The 21,472-nt window shown below is 53.6% G+C and overlaps 8 protein-coding genes across 8 annotated transcripts; 4 read left to right on the plus strand and 4 right to left on the minus strand.

Annotated features, from left to right (window-relative positions):
* PG994_006049 (thioredoxin-like protein) lies at positions 1 to 387 on the plus strand (the record flags this gene model as incomplete). The annotated part of the gene is made up of 1 exon (XM_066857458.1): positions 1 to 387. One exon carries the CDS (start codon positions 1 to 3, stop codon positions 385 to 387), a length of 387 nt encoding a protein of 128 aa, XP_066716727.1.
* Positions 388 to 815: 428 nt separating this feature from the next.
* Positions 816 to 4,330, minus strand: PG994_006050 (uncharacterized protein; the record flags this gene model as incomplete). The annotated part of the gene is made up of 6 exons (XM_066857459.1): positions 816 to 1,101; positions 1,171 to 1,827; positions 1,882 to 1,918; positions 1,972 to 2,709; positions 2,775 to 2,853; positions 3,869 to 4,330. The coding sequence occupies 6 exons, from the start codon at positions 4,328 to 4,330 to the stop codon at positions 816 to 818; spliced, it is 2,259 nt and encodes a 752-aa protein (XP_066716728.1).
* A 529-nt stretch (positions 4,331 to 4,859) lies between these two features.
* On the minus strand, positions 4,860 to 5,838 carry PG994_006051 (uncharacterized protein; the record flags this gene model as incomplete). The annotated part of the gene is made up of 2 exons (XM_066857460.1): positions 4,860 to 5,687; positions 5,755 to 5,838. 2 exons carry the CDS (start codon positions 5,836 to 5,838, stop codon positions 4,860 to 4,862), a joined length of 912 nt encoding a protein of 303 aa, XP_066716729.1.
* A 707-nt stretch (positions 5,839 to 6,545) lies between these two features.
* PG994_006052 (uncharacterized protein) lies at positions 6,546 to 7,306 on the plus strand (the record flags this gene model as incomplete). Its single annotated transcript, XM_066857461.1, has 2 exons — positions 6,546 to 6,609; positions 6,672 to 7,306. 2 exons carry the CDS (start codon positions 6,546 to 6,548, stop codon positions 7,304 to 7,306), a joined length of 699 nt encoding a protein of 232 aa, XP_066716730.1.
* Positions 7,307 to 8,162: 856 nt separating this feature from the next.
* Positions 8,163 to 8,861, plus strand: PG994_006053 (riboflavin kinase; the record flags this gene model as incomplete). The annotated part of the gene is made up of 2 exons (XM_066857462.1): positions 8,163 to 8,288; positions 8,379 to 8,861. 2 exons carry the CDS (start codon positions 8,163 to 8,165, stop codon positions 8,859 to 8,861), a joined length of 609 nt encoding a protein of 202 aa, XP_066716731.1.
* A 595-nt stretch (positions 8,862 to 9,456) lies between these two features.
* Positions 9,457 to 10,038, minus strand: PG994_006054 (uncharacterized protein; the record flags this gene model as incomplete). Its single annotated transcript, XM_066857463.1, has 1 exon — positions 9,457 to 10,038. The coding sequence occupies one exon, from the start codon at positions 10,036 to 10,038 to the stop codon at positions 9,457 to 9,459; it is 582 nt and encodes a 193-aa protein (XP_066716732.1).
* Positions 10,039 to 10,843: 805 nt separating this feature from the next.
* Positions 10,844 to 11,720, plus strand: PG994_006055 (uncharacterized protein; the record flags this gene model as incomplete). The annotated part of the gene is made up of 2 exons (XM_066857464.1): positions 10,844 to 11,023; positions 11,079 to 11,720. The coding sequence occupies 2 exons, from the start codon at positions 10,844 to 10,846 to the stop codon at positions 11,718 to 11,720; spliced, it is 822 nt and encodes a 273-aa protein (XP_066716733.1).
* Positions 11,721 to 13,629: 1,909 nt separating this feature from the next.
* On the minus strand, positions 13,630 to 15,911 carry PG994_006056 (uncharacterized protein; the record flags this gene model as incomplete). Its single annotated transcript, XM_066857465.1, has 3 exons — positions 13,630 to 13,674; positions 13,743 to 15,490; positions 15,662 to 15,911. The coding sequence occupies 3 exons, from the start codon at positions 15,909 to 15,911 to the stop codon at positions 13,630 to 13,632; spliced, it is 2,043 nt and encodes a 680-aa protein (XP_066716734.1).
* Positions 15,912 to 21,472: the final 5,561 nt, after the last annotated feature.

The raw sequence follows: 21,472 nt of genomic DNA on the forward strand, positions 1-21,472 counted from the left end.
ATGAGCCAAGGGAAACCTGTCCCCATCCAGTCGCTGGCCGAGCTCAACGAGCTCTTCAAAAGCACCACCTACGTCGCCATTGACTTCTACGCGGACTGGTGCGGCCCCTGCAAGGCCATTGCGCCGCCCCTCGAAAGGTTGGCAGAAAAGCACAGCTTGCCCGGGCTCTTTGCGGTTGCGAAGGTGAACGTGGACCACGCCAGGGATGTCGCAAGACATTACAACATAAGCGCCATGCCTACGTTTCTATTCTTCAAGGAAGGCCGCCAGGTGGGCGTGCACGGGAGCCCTTATATCCAAGGTGCAAACTTGCCCGCACTGGAAGCGGCAGTGGAGAAGCTGGGCAAATTGGCTGCGCAGAAGCAAATGCAAGCTGCGAGTTTGTGAGATGTCCCTGCTGGACTTATGGGATAGTGAGCACGAGAGAGCTGGATGGAAATTTCGAACTCTATGCGTGTGGAGAAGTGGATAGAAGGCATCGGGACGGCGTTTAAAGACTCTATAGGTTGGACAATTGACTGCAGTAATGGAAATATACCAATCCCGTTACATGATTACGACGAGCAAACAACTTCTCTGCTGACGACAGAATGTGGAAGAAGTGTTGAATTGCATCAATTACTTTTGAATATTGGTACTTGATGCCTCCTCTCCTGCATGTATTCCTATAGTACCTAATGAAACGAAGTATTAACGACAGGGAATCCTAAACATTGCAGCCTTTTCTTGCTGCTGGCTTGCAAAACAGATATGCCGCTGAACAAAAAGGAAAAGAAGCTACACCGTAGCCGATTCTTATTGATGCCGGGAGGGCATCAGCGCAGACCAATAACACTCATCTCGAGGGTCCACACTCGTCGAATCCACACCTTAAGAGGTCCGTCGACGCCCTCGACATCCTCCAGGTCAACGCCTTCCCACCAACACCGCCTTGCAGGCTTGCGCCAGAAGAGAAGAAGCTTTTGGGCCATGCCGACGGCGTTATTGCCCATATCGTTGCCGCGGATGTCGCTACGTAATCTGGCAAGAGCGAGACTGCACACAACCGCCTTGTTGGGTTCCCCTGCACGATGACCCCATCGATCGTCGTGGTTGAAGCCACTGTAACCTGTTAGTAAAGACCGAGGTAATCGAGGACCAGATCATCAGAATCAGCAGTCTTTTACTCACCCAGCAGTAAGCATTTCAATGAGATGCGCCTCTGTGGTACCGGGCTCGTCACTTCGCTTGAGACCAGAGAAAATGCCATCTTGCCTCAGCAGAGCTCGCGCAGCAGCTCTCTTGACTTCAATCATTTCCGCCTGGTTAATTTCGGCCCGGGGAGGAATGGCGTAGAAGTCGAGGTCCTCGCGCAACACAATAATACCAGCACGTTTGCTTCCGTCGTCTCTTGACCCTCCAAGGGAATCAATAGGGACGACACCACCATCAGGCGAAGCACTGGGAGATGATTCATTCGGGATTGATTGAGCAACATTGCGGAAGAAGTCTAGCATATATTGGAGGGATGCAGGGTCATACTGAGATGGGAGGTTAGTGAAATGTACGTCGATATTTGATAGAAGATTGCGTGTTGTAGATGAACGCGGCAGGCTCGCATTGGTCGGACTCGTGACCAAGCGGGAGGGGGAAGTACATGGGGTGAGTGTAGCAGTTGCTTGAGTGATAGGAAGATCTTTCTGGGTACTAACATCGACTTGGACGGCGTCACCTTCGGCGAAGCCCCCCATGTGTCCTTCAGGGAAGAGACCATTGGGGAAAAGAGACAGAAGGACAAACTCGGGGAGCGTTAGCAGTTCATCCCTTGACAGGACAAAGCGGGTGCCCCTGGATTTTCAAGTCAGTCAACTATAACGCAGCCAGAACCAAGGAGATACTAACCGCAAGTCCATCGTGATTGTCTCATCAGCGCCGACATCTGTACCGAGTATTAGCAGGGATATCGGAACGAGCCATTCACAACTGTCATACCTCCGATAGTGTTGATCGGCGGACCGCCCTGTTGGACTTGAGTAATAATACTCGACGCACCACCGGCGGCAGCCATTAGATATGTGAATGAAAGAAGCGGGCTATAGCCTTCTGTATAAGCAGGTGGTGGCTCGTTTGGATCGTCGCTCTTCTGGCCCGACGACTCTGCTTTGTTGTCTGGTGGGAGCGACCTTTTGGTCTCGGCAACTACGTCTTGATAGGCAGTAGATGCTTGAGCAGCGGATGCAAGGGCGTGCGGGGGTACAGAAGAACTGGTGGCGCGAGGAGCGTATGCGGGTGCCGCAGCGGAAGCCGAATGGGCAGTTGAAGGTGCAGGAGACTTCTCGGTCGACGGTAGCGACTCGAAGTGGTCGTCGGCTAGATCTTCGGCCGATGCGTACTCGTAGAGATCGAAGAACGGCGGCGGTGCGGGCCGTGTATGCGGGATAGAGAACGAAGTCGAGCCGGACGCCTCTGATGCTGGGTACGGGTAGCGTGGAGGAGGCGAGCGTCCACGGTTGGGGTCGAGGTCTTGAATATCGTTGGCTTCTTCGACTTCTTGTCGGTTGGTATTATCTCTGTTCCCGGCTGGGGGATGGACAGCTATGATCCCGGTGGACACGGCCTGCCCGTTGGTATCTTCCTGCAAGTCTGACAATTTGGCGGCTGGAGACGAGCTTTCGTCGAGCGACGCGGTGGTGGTGTAGCTGGATTGGTGAATACGTGAAGGTAGACCGACTCAATCAACGCTAGGGCGCGAAGTAGATTGCATGAAGAGCGGACGCAAGACTGGTAGAAGCTACTGCTGATGAAGTAGTTGAAGAGCCCGCGGGAAGCACCAGAGGTCTCGGTGGTCAATTGAAGCAGAGATGATGTATGATCCTATGCGATCATGAAGTTTGCGACTGCAAGTAGATTGACAGGAGGCTCTCCTTCCCAAGTTGGACCCCCAGTCGAAGGAAGTTGCGGTTGCCCAGGTAAGGTTATTTCCCGACCGTCGAGTCAACAGCAAACAAGTACCGTTTCTAGGGAAATTGGCCGTAGAGGTACCTGCTTAATCCTGGCTCTTTGGAAGGTGCTATTGAAACGCTTGGGCCTTCCGCCAAATGTCACTGGCCGCCTAACCGCCTGCCCGTGATTGCCCCAAGTCCACTCACTCAATCACGGGAGTTTCAGGGGCATGTTTGTCACATTGATAATTGAGAGACGAAGACTCAAGGTAAGCGAATACCAAGACGCTTCGCTTTATATCAAATACCTATGTTTACTCTGGATACGTGATATCAACGGTCTCAATACTGTGGTTTTCTATCTTCTACCACCTCAGTCACTTATTAGCTTAATTACTCAGTGAACGAGTTCCCAAAATCTCCATATGTTAATAGCAGGCCTGTTCGGTCCTCACGCATAAGATTAGGTACATGACTTGGACTGGCGATGGTTCTACTGCCAGCAAGCAGGAATACTCGTTTAAATTTGTTCCGTCATGTTCAAATGGTTGTCATATGCCCCTATACCAACAAAGCTATGCTAGAGACGACTGATACCGCCATCATCCACGACAGGCCACCGGCCAGCCTGCTCGCTGCCAAACCCGCTGCGCTGGACTGATTACAGACACCAGCGGCCGTATAACTGTACTCCGAGCTGTTCACAAGCGTAACGTATGCACACTGCATTCACTAATTAGTCCACCATAAGATACAGGGGTGGGCATCACCAGCCACTCAGCCAGGGGGCGCCATCCTAGCTTCAGCGCAGCAGCAGGACCCAACTTACCTGATCAACCCTCTCGTAATCGACGAATCTTCCGGTGATATCTTCAAAAAGCAGTGCGAACGTAACGTTCAACCCAATGATCTCCTCCTCGCTCGTGACGTTGCGCCCGTCCTCATACATGATCCTCTCGACCAAGTCGACGGGCTCCGTGCAGTTGGGCGCCGTGCGGAAGTCCTGCATGCGGAAGCGCTCGAAGTTGTGCTTCTTGCGGAAGCCGCCGTCGGCCCCAGAGGTGGCCGAGGTAGAAGAAGACGGAGAAGTAGTGGTCCGAGAACTCGCCCGTCGAGTTGACCATGTCGAACTGCAGGTGGCCGCCGCGCACGGGGAACGGGATACGCGAGACGTTCGCCGGCACCGGGTAGTTCAGGCACGAGCCCAGGCTGTTGGTGTAGCCGTCCCGCGCCTTGCCCGCCTTCATGAGGTAGTCCTCGCGCTGCGGCCGCGGCCAGCCCAGCTCCACGTACGCCGGGATCGTCCAGGCGGCGGCCGGGCGGGCTGCCGAGAAGAGGACGAGGAGGATAGCTGCTTGCAGTATGGCGACTATGGGCGGCCAAGCCCACCGAGTAGTGCCGCTCACCATCTTGGAAAGTTGGCGGGACGATGGGCACACTGTTAGCTATGATGTTAAAACTGATAAGTGCCCTAGACGCCGTCCATGGGCGGACTTGATCTTTAGTACCCAAACTTGCCAAGCTGAGAAATTGCGCCTCGTCTAGTGTCAGGCGCCAGGGACTCACATATCCACTTCATTCAATGCTTAGTAACGAGGTCTAAAGCATTGTCTAACACCAGTATTGCCTTTTAATGATTGTATTGTTTGTCGGCTTCTGTCTGCAGTCTATATCATGCAAGTTAGGCCCGGTTTGGAAATCGTGTGATCCAATAAAGGTGAAGATGGTGGTCAGGTCAACTACAACACTCGCATAGTTGGGGATCAATCCAGATAGCTATATCTAGGCGCAAAGGGTATATCGCATAATGGCGCCTAAATCACCAGATCTAGTCTAATAGCCTCGCAGACCAACCTGGTAAACAGGCTATATAGTACACTGTATAATACATGTGATAGACACATACGATGTCCTCCTCTAGTTTGGATCGCTACCTACCTAACCTTCCGTCTTTCTGACCGCGAAGAAGTAGTTGCCCACCTTCTCGCTCCCCCGCACCTCCCGCCATCCCACGCCCGGTATGTAGATGACGCCCATGCACCGGGGCTCGGCCCACTGGCCGGACCGCCCAGCCATGAAATGGCCGCGGAGCTCCGCCTCGTTGACGTACTTTTGCCAGTCGTGCGTGCCGCGCGGCACGATCCGCAGCACGTCCTCGGCCATGAGGTTCGTCGTGAACCAGCTGAGCCATGTGCGTGCGATGGTGCTCATGACGAGCCAGCCGCCAGGCTTGACGAAGGGCGCGCACTGGTCCAGGAACTGCGCCGGGTTCGACACGTGCTCGAGCACCTCAAACACCGAGACCACGTCGTACTGGGGCTGTTCTTGCTGCTGCTGCTGCTGTTGGCCGAGGGTCGCGGTCAGCCGTTCGATTGGCGTGTTGAGGTACTGCAGCTTGTTGCGCAGAGACGGGTCCCGTCGCGCGTGGCCCCGCGCTATGTTCAGTACCTCGGGCGACGGGTCGATGGCCGTCACGAACTTGGTGCCCGGCAGCCGCGCCGCCGACTCGGCGAAGATGCCGCCGCCGCAGCCAATGTCGAGGTAAGTGAGCCCCGTCGTGGCAGGAGCGTCGAGGACCGAGTTGCGACACATGCGGATGAAGTCGTGCCGCAGGGGGTTCATGAGGTGGAGGATGCGCGAAGGCCCGTGGGGGTCCCACCACGAGGAGGCGAGGGCGTTGAAGTGGGAGACTTCATCGGGCGACACAGTGGTAAAGTTCGGATCGGACGACGATTGGTGGGTATTGTTGGCGGGGGGGGCCGGAGGCTATCGAGGAGAAGGATCGACACCAATTTCGGCTGGCCAAGTAGGGAGTTGTATACCGGCTGGTGACCAAACTTTCAGGGCGACGCCGAAGAGCAGGCGTCAGGCCGCGAAGCCGCCGAAGCAGAACGGCGGTGGACGGGCGCGCCACCATTGTGTATACTTGAGGGAAAACTCTTATGTTGCCTCTATCCTACCCCGCAGCCTTTTCGCGGGCCCTACGGGCTCGGACAATAGTATAATTACGGTGTTCCGTACGGTTCGGGATCTCGTAACATGGATTTGAGGTCGTATTCGGCGTTTCGATCGAGGAGCTCGGTGTATCGGCGATGCAAGAGCCGCCCGTAGCCCTCCGAGACGGGATTCTTCAATGTTTAGTCAGCCCGCTAAGCATTTGCATGTCAGCATGTGTCATGCAGTTCCAGGGAGAGCATAAGCAATGTTTTAGTGCACTGGCCAGCTGTAAGGGGTCCATTTCCAGCACAGTACCCCGCCAATGTCTTTTGTGACTTGGCTGTTAGACTTGGGGAATGCAGGAAAAGTTCTAGAACTCAATTCGATACATAATAGTCTCCTGGATTAGACAAGTTCAGTGCTGAGTCATTGCTGAGAAGAACAATTAAGAAGATCTTCAAGACAGTGGGTTTCATCTGGTTCTCAGCTGGATGTTTTTGGATATCTAAATACGTCTGCGCCGGAGTTGCTGCAGTCACTGGACATCGTCTGTCGCAATTGACATCTGACTCCGACTACCCCCTCCGTCCAGTATTTTTAGTTGTGCAGATCCGCCGTTGGCCGGAGTGTTCTTTGAACTCATTTCTAGGAAAATCATTGTATTCACCAAGCGAATTATCTTCAAATATGCCGTCCGGAGAAATCGAAAAGAGTCAATTCGACTCTATACCTGACGCAATTGCTGCTTTCCGTATGTCCCCAGCTCCCTGTCTTCTCCCCAAGGATCCCTGGCTAAGTGCTGATCCGGCGCAGGCGATGGCGAGTTTATAGTAGTCCTCGACGACCCGTCGCGCGAAAATGAAGGCGACCTCATTATAGCTGCGCAGTCCGTGACGACAGAACAAATGGCATTCATGATCCGCTATTCCTCGGGCTACGTTTGCGCGCCAATGCCGGGAAAGCTATGCGACGCCCTCGAGCTCCCCCAAATGGTTACCAACAACCAAGACTCGAAGGGCACTGCCTACACCTTGACCGTCGACGGAGCCGACGAGAGCATAACCACGGGAATCAGCGCTCACGACCGGGCCCTGACGTGCCGCACGCTGGCGGACGCGAAGGCCACCCCTGCGAGTTTCCGAAGGCCTGGCCACGTGCTTCCACTGAGAGCCCGCGAGGGCGGCGTCCGTGTTAGGAGAGGTCATACAGAGGCGGCCGTGGATTTCTGCAGGCTCGCTGGCGTCGGAAAGGTCGCGGCAATCTGCGAAATGGTCGAAGATGGAGAAGAGGTGCCCGGAAGAGCGATACGGCAGGCGCCGGGCATGATGAGGGCGGAGGGTTGCATCAAGTTCGCGAGGACTTGGGGTTTGAAGGTCTGTACGATTGAGGACCTGGTAAAACATATTGAGAAGACTGAGGGCAAATATGAGGTGAATGGCAGCTCATAGGCTGATCGGTCATTGGCTTGGGCATATGGCTCTGGCATACGTCGAAGTTCTTGCAGAGCAGCCAAACATATTTTGGAGTAAGGCACTCCAAGTCACGGCGCCTTGTCTGGAATAGACGATCCTATGCTGTACATCTCATGTCATCCTTTCCTACTTCCAAGAGAGAATCGCCACATGGCTAGAATTTTATGCATATCAGGATAGACAAAAGGAAGGCGATTCTGCGCGCGAGCTCTGAACAGATTTGGGTAGCATTTGTCGAACATATCAAAATATTATACTACTATGCTCAAACAGGTCTTGAATGATTCACCGACGGGCCCAGGGACAACTACCTACCGATACTACTCGTCCGGCATGAACTTGACCTGGAGAGCATGCCCAGCGCTACAGCACCATGAAGAAGTTGGAATAGTAGTTGGCTTTGTATACCTATTCTACCACTTTGGCGGCCATAGTGAATGGCATAGACAAGCAAGAAGCGATAGTGAAACCCCGACCCACTGCGGGTAGTAGATGAACCGTATTGTCGCAAAAGCAAGACCCTCCAGGGGGAAGATAAGCATTGCCCCTCAATTCAATCAATGTTGTCATTCTAGAACCCCCACTAAGCCACATGCGCCTCCGATACATACGGTTGGTGATATGATAAACTTCCTTGCTTACAAAGTCAAGCCGGCTAGAGGCATATTTCTCAGTATAATATAGATTTGCTTGCTTTTGCTATTTCCCACTCTCGCTAACCCAACGCCGAGCCGCTTACGCATACCCATAGCGAACACAAGCCAGTATAGAACTACCACCGACCACTAGATCACATCGACCACCCAAGCCCGTATTCAACCAGTCAGTTACCATGGCGGAGGCACCAGCAACATCAGAGCGACCTCGCATCCTCTACACCGACAAAGGCCCCGAGGCGCCGTACCCGCTTCAGATGGAGGGCGAAGTGATATCGGGCTTCGGTCGCGGCTCCAAAGAAGTGCGTGCGCCCTCATGAGCAGCCCCCCAGCTACCACTACCACAAGCAGACCAGCAGCAAAGCTAATAACGCCTCCGCCTAACCGTGCAGCTCGGCATCCCTACCGCCAATCTACCCGTCGAAGAGGCGCAAATATCGTGGATCGCCAACATAACCTCGGGGGTCTACTTCGGCTACGCCGCGCTCAAACTTCCCGCCAACCATCCCGATATCCCTTCCGCCTCGTCAAATAGCAGCAGCACTACCAGCCAAAAATACCACATCTTCCCCATGGTCATGTCGATAGGCTACAACCCGTTCTACAAGAACAGCAAGCGATCGGCCGAGGTGCACATCCTGCACAAGTTCGCGCAGGACTTCTACGGCGCGCCCATGCGGCTGCTGCTGCTGGGCTTCGTGCGCGAGGAGAAGAACTACGCGGGCGTCGAGGCCCTCATCGAGGACATCAACTTCGACTGCGAGGTCGCGCGACGCAGCCTCGACCGCGAGGCCTGGACGCCGCGCGAGGGCGTCGTGGGCGCGGGCACGGGCACGCTGGATGGCAGCTGGCTGGTCCTGGAGGACGCGGCCTGAAAGTATAGCAGAAGAGAAAGCAAGAACAGCAGCAACACCAACAGCGAAATCTATTCAAATTTAGATCATATTTTACCCATTAAGAAGTAAGAACTCCGCCACCTTGCGCAGTGGGCATGTGCTATCTTGAAGTGAGTTCTCAGGCAATTTGTGGGTTTTAATTACCTATCAATTTGTTTCGTATGGCCTTTACAGAGTCTAGGCCCTGAGAGAGAGTTTGCCAGCTAAATGCAATGATCGACATATCTGGCTGTTGAGCAACACGTGGGTAGTGCAACGCCTTAAGGTAGATGGCGATTCACTCATCATCCCTGTCAACATCCTCAGATTGCGGAAATGCGACTCGCCAATATCCCCCCTCTGGAGCCGCGATATCCTCCGTGCGGAGATCGAATATCTCCGGAACGTCCTCGTCCTCCTGATCCAGACCGCTGAACTGAACCTCGTAGACTCCGCCGCCCTCGTCGCTGCTCGAACACGGATCCTCGTCCCGATCGCGAAGCCCAAGGAGGTCTCCCTTGGTATCGTCCCGCTGCCTCTCTACCTTCCTCCGGTATATGATCTGCCGCAGCCGGTACGCGAAGACAAAGGGGCTTTAGTACTTGGTCGAGAGGCTCTGCGAGCGCGTCGCGGAGGCGTCGAGCCCGGCCCCTACCGACACGGGCACGCCGCCGGTGGCGGCCGTCAGGTCCACGCCCGTCTGGACGTAGACGCCCCGCTCGCGCGCCCGCGCTAGCAGGACCTCGGCGCCGTAGGCGATCTGCACGCCCGTGACCATGAAGACGCTCAGCTGCCAGTGCCGCTTCTTGATGCTCTGCTGCACCTGCTCGTCGCCGAAGGCGGCCCGCACCGTCTCGCGGTCTGGGAAGATCTCCCGGGTCACGATCTTCTCGAAGGCGTACGACGACGTGCTCCTGGACGCGGCACGGACGCCGGCCTCGCCGCGGATGTCGCCGAGGCCGGGCACCAGGCCGCTGAAGAATTTGGCCCAGATGGAAGGCTGGGCGGTGACGCCGTTGTCCAACGTGCGCGTCTGGCCGAGCTCGACCGCCTCGTGGACTTTCAGCTTTTGGATCGTGGCGGTCGCAGTTGGGGTCGAGGAGCTGATCGCGATCTCTGGGCTTCTCGGGTCGGTTATAATGTTTCCCAGAGCGATAAGCCCAATCTGGGGGCACATGCCGTGTCGGCGCCAGATAGTAGACCTTGCAACCCATCAGTCAGAATCAAATAACTGATGGTATATCTGTTCACTTCGAGGATGCAGTGCAATTGTTGCCAGTCAGTAGCCTGGCCACTTCGAGCTCATGGTTGCCGCTGTACGTGATTTGCGGTGTGTGTGGTCTCCATTCAGCTTCATGCATGTCAGCCTTCTTCCATTGGTCATATTGGCCAGACTCGGACTGTGTGCCATCCTTTACTGCAGCAACCGGGTTGGACTTGCAGGCAATCTAGCGCAGTGTATATTCACTGCCGTATTCATCCGCAACAGGGTTGACTGACCTGTGAAGTACTTTCCTTGGGCAATCATCCCTCTACTTCACGGCGATGCCGCTGTCTATGCGCCGTAATGACCATGTTGCCAGACCGATGATTCATATGTGCATTCAGTGACAATGGATCGAATTACAGATCAATACCATATATACAATAGATATTCCCTTGCGATTCTCGGTGGTGCTCTCATGCAAGCTATCCGACGTACGTAAAGGTAGGTACTTATATATATTGCTTCTTTGCTTGTTTTATAGCGTAACACCGACGCGAGCCCTACCAGGTTGCGACTCAAAAAGACATGGGGGCTGAGGGACAGCTTAACGCGGGAGGGCAGATTGCCGGAGGGCATGGAGCGAGGACCGGTAAGCAGGCAGCGCAGGCAGCCAATACGAGTATTGGCTTAGCCAGCCATCATTGATCTCGTGCAAATCATTCATTCAACTGACAGGAGCGAACAAGTTAACTCTGGAATCGCTGATTTGATCATAATGCCTCCTCTGAATTCCAAGATCCCTCCGAAGCTAAGCAATGAGTGCAATGCCGCGAAAGACAAGTCCTCTAGAGCAGACGTTCTGCTGAAGCAAGGAAAAGTGGAAGAGGCCGAGGCTCTACTGCGCGAAGCTCTTCACTGGAGTGAGCAAAACCTCGGCGCCACCCACAAGATGACCGTCTCTCCAAGAGGACCTCGCCGTACTGCTTGCTCGGGCCAACAAGTTTGACGAGGCCGTCAGGATCAACTTGGCCGCTTGGCAAGCCAGGGAGAAGGCCCAAGATTCGTCCCCGAACCGCCATAGCGCGCACCTCAACCTCGCTCGTGACCTCACGCTCGAGGGCAAAGTGGCGGAGGCCGCGGCCCATTTCGAACGAGTGTACATCTCTCAGCTGAACGACTCCGCTACGTTTGGCAGGAACCACGCCCGGACTCTATTCACCCGGTGTGAACTGGCCACCTGTTGGTTCTCGATTGGAGACGAAACGAAGAACGAACAGCTCCGGGCCAAGGCTAAAGGCATCCATGAAGATGTCTTGAAGAGGCAGCTTCAGGTGCAGGACATCGACCCCCTAGACATTGTGGAGACGCGTGTGGCCTTGGGGGAAGATTACTATGGGCTCAAGGAGTACTTCAAGTCCCAGAAGATGTTCAGCGCCGGTGCAATGTCCTTGAAATTACTAGAGGATGCAGCAGCCGGAGAAGGGGGAGAGAAAGGGGCAGGGGATCAAACCCACATCAGCCGGCACCTTCCCAAATTCAAGAACTGCGCACCTATTGTGATAAGATGGGGAGAAACGCGAAAGAAGCCTTACTGGTTCAGAAACCACATATACGTGTGGAAGAGGCGACCGGTACTGCTGTTGTGCCAATAGCTGGAAGTAAGTCACATATCAGAGTTCGCAGTGCCTCGCCAGGACGCAACAGGCCACCCCGTCCCTCCGCTCATGGACTATTGAAGCCTGATGATGCCCCGGAGAAGCGTTCAAGCTCCAACCCACCACCAACAGGCCGCAAACCACCACAGAACAACGACGAAAAGTTTCATGCATCTCGTCTCAGGAAATATCCCTCTGCGGAGGACACCGGAGCCGACACGGACACAGGACAGGCAGAGAAAGAGGATGGTCACAGTGACAGAAGTCAGGCTCCCCGGAAGCAGCCTGGGGAGACTGAGAGACATGGACTTAAGGACAAGCCTTCTTCTCATACTAGTGCAAAGACGGGACAGCCGCCACCCTTGCTAGATAACCCCAGAAAGTCGACAGAAGAGAAACAAGGCTGGGTAGAGTCAAGCGAGCAGCGTGCAAAAACGCCCGAACCACGTGCGCGGGTGAACGCCCCCGGCGCTCCCGATCAAGCAGCACCCCGGCCGCGACGTAATTATCTACCCGGGAGACTCAGGAAACCGCCGTTGCCGGCGGTGCAGGGCGCGTTTTTCGATTCAGGACTAGGAGGCGGGTCATCTGAAGGGTCGGAAAGGTGGTTTCGCGACTTGAAGGACAAAACCCACGCACTGCTGGAGTCTTTGCAAACGGGCGCATTCAAGAGAGTCAAGCCGGCAGTACTCGACACCGGGATACACATAAAGCAGCTCAATCTCTAGGACAAGAAAAACAAGAAACGGGCTTCCATGGCTAATGGGATGAATTGTCGCGTCAAGGGGACAAGAGACTTCGTGGAAACCGAGCACGGCAAGTACTGCATAGACCTGGACGGGCATGGGACGCACTGTGTCGGGGTCATAAGGAGGATTGCTCCCGAAGCCGATATTTACGTCGCAAGGGTGGCAAGAAGCCATCGGGAAGGCCCAGATATTGAAGCAGTGACGAAGGTAGGTATATATTGTTAAGCACCATCCAACAACCCCTCATAACACTATGTGAAAGCAGACGGCTAATTTTCGCAAAAAGGCAGTGGATCACGCTCGTGATGAATGGAAGGTAGACATCATTAGCATGTCGTTCGGCTTCGAAAAATGGAAAGGGGAGCTGAAGGAGGCGATCCGGAAGGCAGCGGCCAAGCCGATCCTGGTACTAGCCGCAGCAAACAACTACGGCACCAGTAGGCCCATGTCTTTCCCGGCGACCTCGAGACCGACAATCACCTGCGCCGCCTCCATAATCTGAGGGACTGCCACGGTATGAGCTGTGTGTTCAAAGCCATGGTGAGAAACCCTGCCAGCGAGTACTTGAACATTGTGCCCTGGAAACTGCTGTGTGCGCGTGCCGACGACAATGACGAGCGCCTGGGTCGGCACCTGGCAGCGAACGCTTTGACAAGCATCGTTTGGGAGGCGTTTGGTACTTTAGACCAGACTTAAGTTATAGGAAGGAAACCCTGAAAGGGCCCATTGGTAGTAGTCACATAGAGGCTACTTCAACCAGCACATTGAGGCAGGGCGTGCTTACGCGACACAGTTCAAAAACTCACGTATGCGGTATTCTTGGAAAGACAAGCAAGCCCATCCGTTTTCGGTCAAGATCCAGAATGCAGTTTTGGACATATACTACTACTAGAACAGGCAACGCACCGGGTATAGGCCATGCTCTGATCGTTACTTATGAGCCGGTATGACAAAAACAAATAGTTAAGCGCGCAATTGACCAGCTCCCAAATGTGGGAGAAGAGCTCCTTAAAGCCTCGAGCTCTATTCCAAAAAGAACGCCGCCGCCCATGCATGTGTATATCGTCCCAATCGTCAGAAAACCAGGGGAAATATGTTTGAAATCTATGTCGCGTATATCGCGTATGTCTGCCAATTTGGGCCCTTTTCTCCCTTCATTAGATGGCAAGTTGGTCCTGGTTTCGGTAGTAACATGGCAAGAACTGTGTCACGATAAGTCAGATAGAGGTCTTCAGATATAATTGTACAGGAACACTGGAGGGGGACTCACGTTCATCACGATCAGCATCGGAATGTCGAATACGTCGCGCTTGATGGTCCATGAATATGTGCAGTCCATCTTTCCGTCTCTCTCGATCTTGGAAATACCGTGTTCGCCATCGATTCGAGTGACCCGGTTACTTAGAATACTGCTGCGAGGGTCCTTACGAGGCGATTCATCCGAAACCAGGCTCTCGGCCGTCTCCTGAGTGCGGTATTTCAAAACGCGGCATTTGCGTGTGACGTGACCGCGGCTGTCGCCGAATGCTAGTTGCGCAAAGTCTTCGTAGAACTGGATGACGCTGTCCTCGTCCATCAACTCTGCAATGAAGACAGGCTGAGGATTGCCATCGGCCGTCTTCTGGGGTTCGGGTTGCATGGCTTGTAGCTGAGGCGTTAGCTCGCCCTTGACAGAACCCGGGGCTGGCGAACCCCCAGTGTTGACATTTAGATTAGGTTTCTTGCCAAGCACCACCTCCTTGGTCCAGCCAGTGAGTGCGATAAACTCCTTGTTCACAGCAGCAACTTCACCGGTGCGACGGCAGACGATTGTTGGAGCCGGACAGTGCCCCATGAAGTCCTCGTACTCGAACAAGGTTCTTTGCAGGCACTTCTCCATGAAGATCAAATCCTGTCGGTTCAAGTGCCGAGTACAAGCAATGAAGGACGGTCGGATGCTGGCCAATGACTTCGCAATTCGTAACGTCTTGTTGGGGGAGAACCGCCGCTTGACAAATGCGATCAGGTTATGAAACCCTGTTAAATACGGATATGGCTCCTTTACCGACTCGTAAATGGCTGAGGGGTCGCGCTGTCTCTTTCCAAGTATGGACTGCGTACCAAACTTGGCCACGTTGGAAGCGGACTTGGTTTTGGGCGGCCTTGATGAATGTTGCGAGTTGCTAAGAGTGTAGTTGGCAGTGGTAGGAGACTCAAACCCGAAGTTTGTCGGCTGCGGACTCGCTGTATTATCCGTCCCAGGGCTTGCAAGACTTGTCGGCGTTGGGCCGGCTGCGGCGATAGCATATGCATGTGGTAACCCATGCTGTAGGTTGCCCTGATTATACATGCCGTTGCTGTTTTGGTCCGCATTCAGAAAGCTGTCCACCATATTATTGTCGTACAATTGGTTGAAGTGATTGATGCCGTTTGCATACAGATGGTTGCCCCCGCCATAGTTCATATCATTCCCGGGAGGCCCCGATATAGATGAGTCGCGAGGAGGCGTCTCTGCATTGCCCGAGGCCATCTGGCCGAGGATGCCAAACTCCATGGCGCCGTAGTGACTCCCGAAGTTCAAGCCCTCCAAGTCGAAGTTGAACAGGGCAGGATTACTTGGGTCGAACAACGCCTGCGAAAAGCTGTTCATCTCGCTCGTCGGGGTAGGGACTTGGATGCCGCCCATTTGAGTCGGCCGCGAACTACTTTGCTGGAACGAAGACGAGACAGGTGATTGCTGGTTGCTGAAGGTCATGTTGTCTTGCAATGACGAAACCGGATGTTGGCCGCCAGTAAAGATAGGGTAGGTCTGAGAGGTTGTGGTCGGAGAGAAGTAGGACGAAGAATCCGGCGTCGAGGTTGAGCCATGTCTGCCATTAGAAGTTTTGCTCACGACGCTGGGGTTGAATGTAGGGCCGAGGACGGGCCTTAACGCTTCTGGAGGGGCGTCGTGTAGGTATTTGGCCTTTTTACGAACGCCATCCTGGCATGCGTCCGCGAGGCCGCGCTTGATGCATCGTTGGCAGGGCCGTTCATCTCCTGCATGGAGTCAGTACGAATAGACTAGCTTCAAGTGAGGGGCTACAACGGCGTAATTCGTCGGAGGCATCTCAATGCGATGGATTGAGCACGCCAAAACGGAGTGCGATTTTAATCAACACCGAGTCATACGACCATCATACGAGTGCTATAAAATGGGGATCTTCTTACCACAAGTTAAGTGTGCTCTTTGGCAAGCATAACAAGCGCGCCTGGCTTTCTTCCGACGAGGGCGATGGGGGTCTTTGGGGTCATATTTCTTCTTGACTTCGCCGGATCCTTCGGTGCCTGGTTCAGGGGACGTGGTCTGCTCTGCCATCCTGTCGTTTTCGTCTTTCAACCTATGGTCAAGGTCGTCGTACTCGTTCTCAGACATGGCATCTGAGACTTCTGCCCCGTTCGTCTCAACGTCGCCCGGCATCGTGTCTTAGTTTTATATATACCCGGATCCAGCCTCAAGAGAGCTTTGCGATCAGCGCTGCAGCGCAGACCCCAGCTCGAACACGCGTGGCGCAACCACACCTCCCTCGATAAGAGAAGCTTGCGAGCTGCTGCAGGCGTGTCACCGTCAGGTTCAGGGATCGAGTTCCCAACTACAAGCTGCTCGTACTTGGCGGGCTCCCTGAAAATCCCAACCAAGGCCACAGCGCTCTGTGCGTATCCCCCACCGCCTCTGGATGCACCTTGGGAAGCGCAAGCTGGGCTGTAGTGGATAACGTGCGTGGACCAGTAAGCAAAAAGCTCCTTGGACGTATGCAAGCCAATAAGGTTGGCGCACAGCGGGCTGCTTGTATCTTGTGTACCGAGAAGCAGGTATCCAGCGGCGCAAAATAGAAACAGAGCTACAGCAGAGGCAGAAGGCAGGAACTTGGCGTACTAACTGCTGTATGCTCCCGCGGTACCACGGCCCTCCTGAGCCTTGTTGCCCTCGAGATCAAGCGCGGTCGGTCGCGATAATCTGCGTGTTCCAGAATATTGCACAACCACTACGCAACAACGACGCACTCTCTCGTATTCATAGCCAGGCAGATGTATATCGCCAATGGGTTTCCTACCCGCGCATAAGGTGGCGTTCTCTGTGCGACCTGCGTATGGGTCCCTACTGGATGGCGGGCTGCTCGTGGGAGGAGAAATGGGACGGTTCTATCCGTTCAGCCCTCGGTAGGTGCAGGTTGAAGTACCCAGTACAGTATATTGATTATGATTATCGATGGCAGTTCTTCCCAACTCTTTCCCGTCCGTTCAAGGGGTCACGCGTCGACGGATAAGGCACTGGGGGGTCTGACTGGGGTGGTAGGCGGGATGGTCGATGCTTCTGCAGCTACCCGCGACTTCTAGACCTGTTCGCATTGGGGGGCCTATAGACGCAAAAACGAGCGAGGAGGGATTCGGCGGTAGTGAGGGGAGCTGCTGAATCAAAGCAATGGTTGTAAGAGAGTCGGAATAGGTAATTTTTGCTCTCGCAGTTCTCGTCGCGTGCCGAGGGTTTGTCGCAATTACGTCTGCATCGCAAATGCCTCTCTTCGTTTGTGGGGAAGATGCGAATTGGGTCTTGACAATATACAGGATACAGACAGTAAACTGCAAGTAGGTAGTCGCAGGAAGGGTGAGTTGAAGGGATCTGCAGGTTTGTGTAACTACGGTCGAAGGGAGTCGTTTTTTCGGGTTGATTACCTAGGCTAGGTGGTGGGAGTAGTAATAGTCGTAAAGTAGTAGTAGTGGTAGTTCAGATGAGATCAATAGGCCAAGGCCAAAAAAAAACCAAGACCAGCCCAGCCAGGTGCAAGTGACAATGTTAGGAAAAATAAAGTGCAGACGTGATTGGCTGCGCAAGCATGGATTTTCTCTGTCTGGACTTGGGCCTGCCCCATCCGCCAATTGTAGAGGTCGATGGCTACTTGGTATGAGTAAAAGTATTCAAGTCTTATTATTCTTGCTTCTTCTGCCAGTCTGCCCTGCCCCTCAGTTCATGTTCATGTTCATGTTGACGTTCACGCCGAGTTTGCGAAGGCTTAGAACAGTTCGCTATGCCCCTAGAAGCATCTATCTAATGCATCAGTTCTACATAAATCGCAACGCCCATGTGCCTACACCACGGTTGCGCTGACGTAGGATCAGTTCGCAGTCCCAGTGTTGAGTCCCAATGGGTAGAGTGTCTCGTGGTGTGGTGGGCAAATCCAATCCAGTCCCAGGTCAATGAATTGGGGCATTGCGAAGGTGGAACCTTCCAACCTTCCAAGGAATGGATCTCCTCAAGTTCGAGTTGACAGGACTGTGGAGGTGCGGGGTCTGTTTTTTCCCTCATCTTGGAGAGGGTTCCATGTCCGTATGCCTGCCGCCAAGGACAGAATACTCAGTGCTCAGCCAGCCCACCTGTACAATCAAATATCCAAGGTCACTGATCGCCTGCCAGGTTGCTCTAGCTTCGCATGCAGTTGCATCTATTGATGGAATATCACAACTCCCTAAGGTAAGGCTAAGCTCAGGCATGTACTCGGTGGTATAGTCTGGGCAAATAGGTGGATGGATGGACTTTGGGGTACAGAGATGATGATTGGCACGTTCGGTACAAAGCCGAGTTTGACCCAATCCACGTACCTTCACGACCTCTACAAGCACCTTCCCCAAGCCAAGAAAGGTGTTATATTTATTCATTTCTCTTTTTACTATTTCTATCCGTTCATTGGTAGAGATGACTCAGACTGCAGAAGTTTGATATATTGGACCTGGTCCCCAAACTGCTTGATTATGTAACCAATACCTAATCGTTCTCCAGCGCATGAAATGTACCTTGCTTGTTAGGTAAGTGTGTGGTGTGCAACTCGAAGTTGCAGCCCCGAGGCCCAGCTTACACCGAGCAGTCAAGAGTAGCCTTGGAAGTGTTGATGCCCTCTGTCACAGGCCTCTCGGCGCATTCCTGATTTCTCATCCATCCTTAACCAATGCCGGTGTGTGCAGTGACAACACCACCTTCATTTTAGCGCCAACATCAGATCGCCAGGCCAGCTGCTTACTGGTATGTTTGATAAACTAACCGAGGCTTTGGGGGGAGGGCTCACTTGACCCAAACATCTGACCTGCTTCATTGATGACTTTAACCCGGCGGCAACGGCTCCGACAGCAAATGATAATTACCACCACCTATCAATACTGGGGATCTCTTAATACCGTTATTAATGCCGCTATGTTTGCTGCAATACTAAGCAGAAGCCATTGGTGTTTCTGAGCCACGTGGTAGGCAACGGTAACGGCTTTTACTTCCGCAATTGCTTCAGTCCTTCTGGGGGTGGAAGATGACGTCCATCCACTCAAACGACCAGCCAGCCACCCGCATCTGCCACGGATTGAGCTGCAGTCTGGTTCATCGCCGCCCGTTCAGTATTTGGACTCCAATCCGACTGACTTATCAGTACCCTTTCCGCCAAACTCGATGTACCTGGAATGCAGACATTGATGTTACTCAAGTCGCCGACCACTTCAGACTTCAGTCAATGTTTGCAATGAAGATCGCCGCAGATGCATGTCGTGCCTTCGAAGATATGCCAGGCCCTCCTACCCAGGCACTTGCATGCCTCTTCGAGAGATCTGCTTGAGTTCATCTATTGAAGGCACTGGTATTGTATTGTGTACATATCTGCACTGCATCACAGCAGCAGGCTCCATCTATCTCATCAGGTTGCCCACTCAGCTGCAATCCTCGGCGCCACTCATATGCTGCCACAGGTCCATGCAGACAACATCCTAGGCGGCCACTGCCTGCCCAGTGTGAAAGGAGCTGGCTTGCTGGGAGCCTCATCGACCGATATTTTATGACCGGTCACAAATGCGTTCGCGATGACAGACCCAATGCCTAGGTATCGATTCTTGGGCTGAGCTGATAGTCAATCTTACGGCTTTTGCGCGACCTCTTGGACGTAACCTTGTCCCAGGAACGTGATGCGCCAAGCTCAGTGATGGCCACGATTGGTTGTGCGACGAGGTCTCTATACGAGACATGGCGTCGGCTCTCGTGCTCACTACTGTCGCTCCGTCTGGGGAACTTTGACCCTTATCCTCGCATGCATTCTACATCCAGGAACAGTTGCTTGGCGTGGCCACCTAGACGGCTAAGGGCCTCTGTGTCACCGGGAAGCCTTGGATCCGGCTACGAGAGCCCTAGCTAAGGTCAATCCCGCAGCAGTTTGTTGTAGCCTAGGACTTTGTGCTGCACAGCATACATATCGACAACATCATCACTTAGAAGCGCAGGTTCCCTCGATGTCCCACCCATGATGTCAACGTTTCCGATAGAAATGATTAAGTCGGTTTGTAAGATCATCATGGCCACAGCTTAGCAAGCCATGACTAAGCCTTAGACCGCCGAGGTTCTTCTTGTACAACTTCCAGCTGATTTCGGGTTGGCTCGTCATACTCTTCGAGTCTTCTTCTGCGATTTGGAACAGCAGAGACCGTACAGGCTGTGGCTAGGTAGAGGTAAGCCATTTGTGGTCGCTCATAGAATGCGGATACCCCAACAAGTACCGTAGCATCCATCAGAGTTCTTGTCGAAGAATTGCCATTGCATCATTGGCACTTACAAAGCTCACCTACGGCAGCGCTGATCATAGTCGCGAATCTCAGGAATTACAACTCTCTTAGCTGCTGTGCAGGGTACCTTACCCCATCCAGCGTCGCATTGCTCGGGGAGCTGAATAGCTGAGGATTCTAGCCTATTTTGATGCCCTTCAGCTCGTATTTCTGACGGCTATTTCGAGATATTGACGTAGGCGATAAGTTCTCGCCAATCTCCCCTTACGGGACTCTGCTCTCCAACTTGGCACGCTGATACTCAGGGCTTAAGGATCTTTCTTGCTTTCACACCGGACGCCATTTTATATGCATGTCTGTACGAGAAGCCGCTTCTATTCGCCTGGACCGCGGTTAGATGGCCATAAACCACGCATATCTCTTTTATTGTTCCACGCAGCTGAGCATACTTGTCGTGGAAGTTCGTTATCTTCCACCTTCTCTGTTTGGGAATCATTGAACACCGGAGGCCAAGAGATGCCGCTTTGTAGTGTGGGGGTCTACCACGGCACACGGCTGAACTCTCCGTTGGAGGGTGTGGGTGCGCTGTTCCTGGAAACAGTTCGGCGTCTAAAGCCATATGTGGCTTGCATCTACAGATATCTCGTCAGGTGGTTCTATATGATTTACCTGCCTTCCCACCTCCAGTGCATTGGCAGCACTGTAAATTGCTCGCCGCGCATTGTAGATCGCATCGATCAGGCTGGGCCCATATCCGAAAGCCGATGGTCGTATAATGCAAACGACCAAAACAGGCTCTTCATGTTATGGGCCTAGACGAAAGCCCAAATGGGGGGTAAGAAGATCCTTCCTCCCTTCACCGAGTTGGTTCGTGGGGTTTCCAGTGGGTTGCCAATTCATTTCTTGCAAAGATCGCCCTTGCAGCAACACTATTTGATGCAAGATATGTGAATCCATCGGGGCGAGCCGAGATCGCGAGGAACCACACCGGTGGGGAGGTTGGGAAAGACCCAGAGGGGGGCTTTTGACATACACGACGTTGGCGGGCGAGATGGTTGCTAGAAACGATGATCGCCGGCAGGCAAGTCAGCTGGTCCAAGGAAGGACAAGGGGGCCAAACACCGCAGCCTCTCCTTGGAGAGAGCGCCACCTCAACCGAAAGAGGGTGGGTAGGTGGGCATTGCTGACCACATGATGATGCTTGACAATCGCATCCTACGGAGCAATCCCGGTCCTGCAAGATCGGTCCCCTTCTACGAGATTCATGCAAATGTAGCTCAATGGAGCCTTACAGCCCTCGCCGTCCTACGTTCACGATGCCACAACGCTACAAGTCTAACACAGGTCACTAAGCACCCATCACTACTATCCTTTCAGATCCGAGAGTTTAGTCCCGGCTTCCAACTCCAACAGCAAGTGTTAGGTCTAGCACAAGTCCCAACAAGACCGGCCAAT

The sequence above is a fragment of the Apiospora phragmitis genome, assembly GCF_038363925.1.
Source record: "Apiospora phragmitis strain CBS 135458 chromosome Unknown utg000006l:1.0-5683423.0:1.0-5690449.0, whole genome shotgun sequence".
Taxonomy (NCBI): domain Eukaryota; kingdom Fungi; phylum Ascomycota; class Sordariomycetes; order Amphisphaeriales; family Apiosporaceae; genus Apiospora; species Apiospora phragmitis.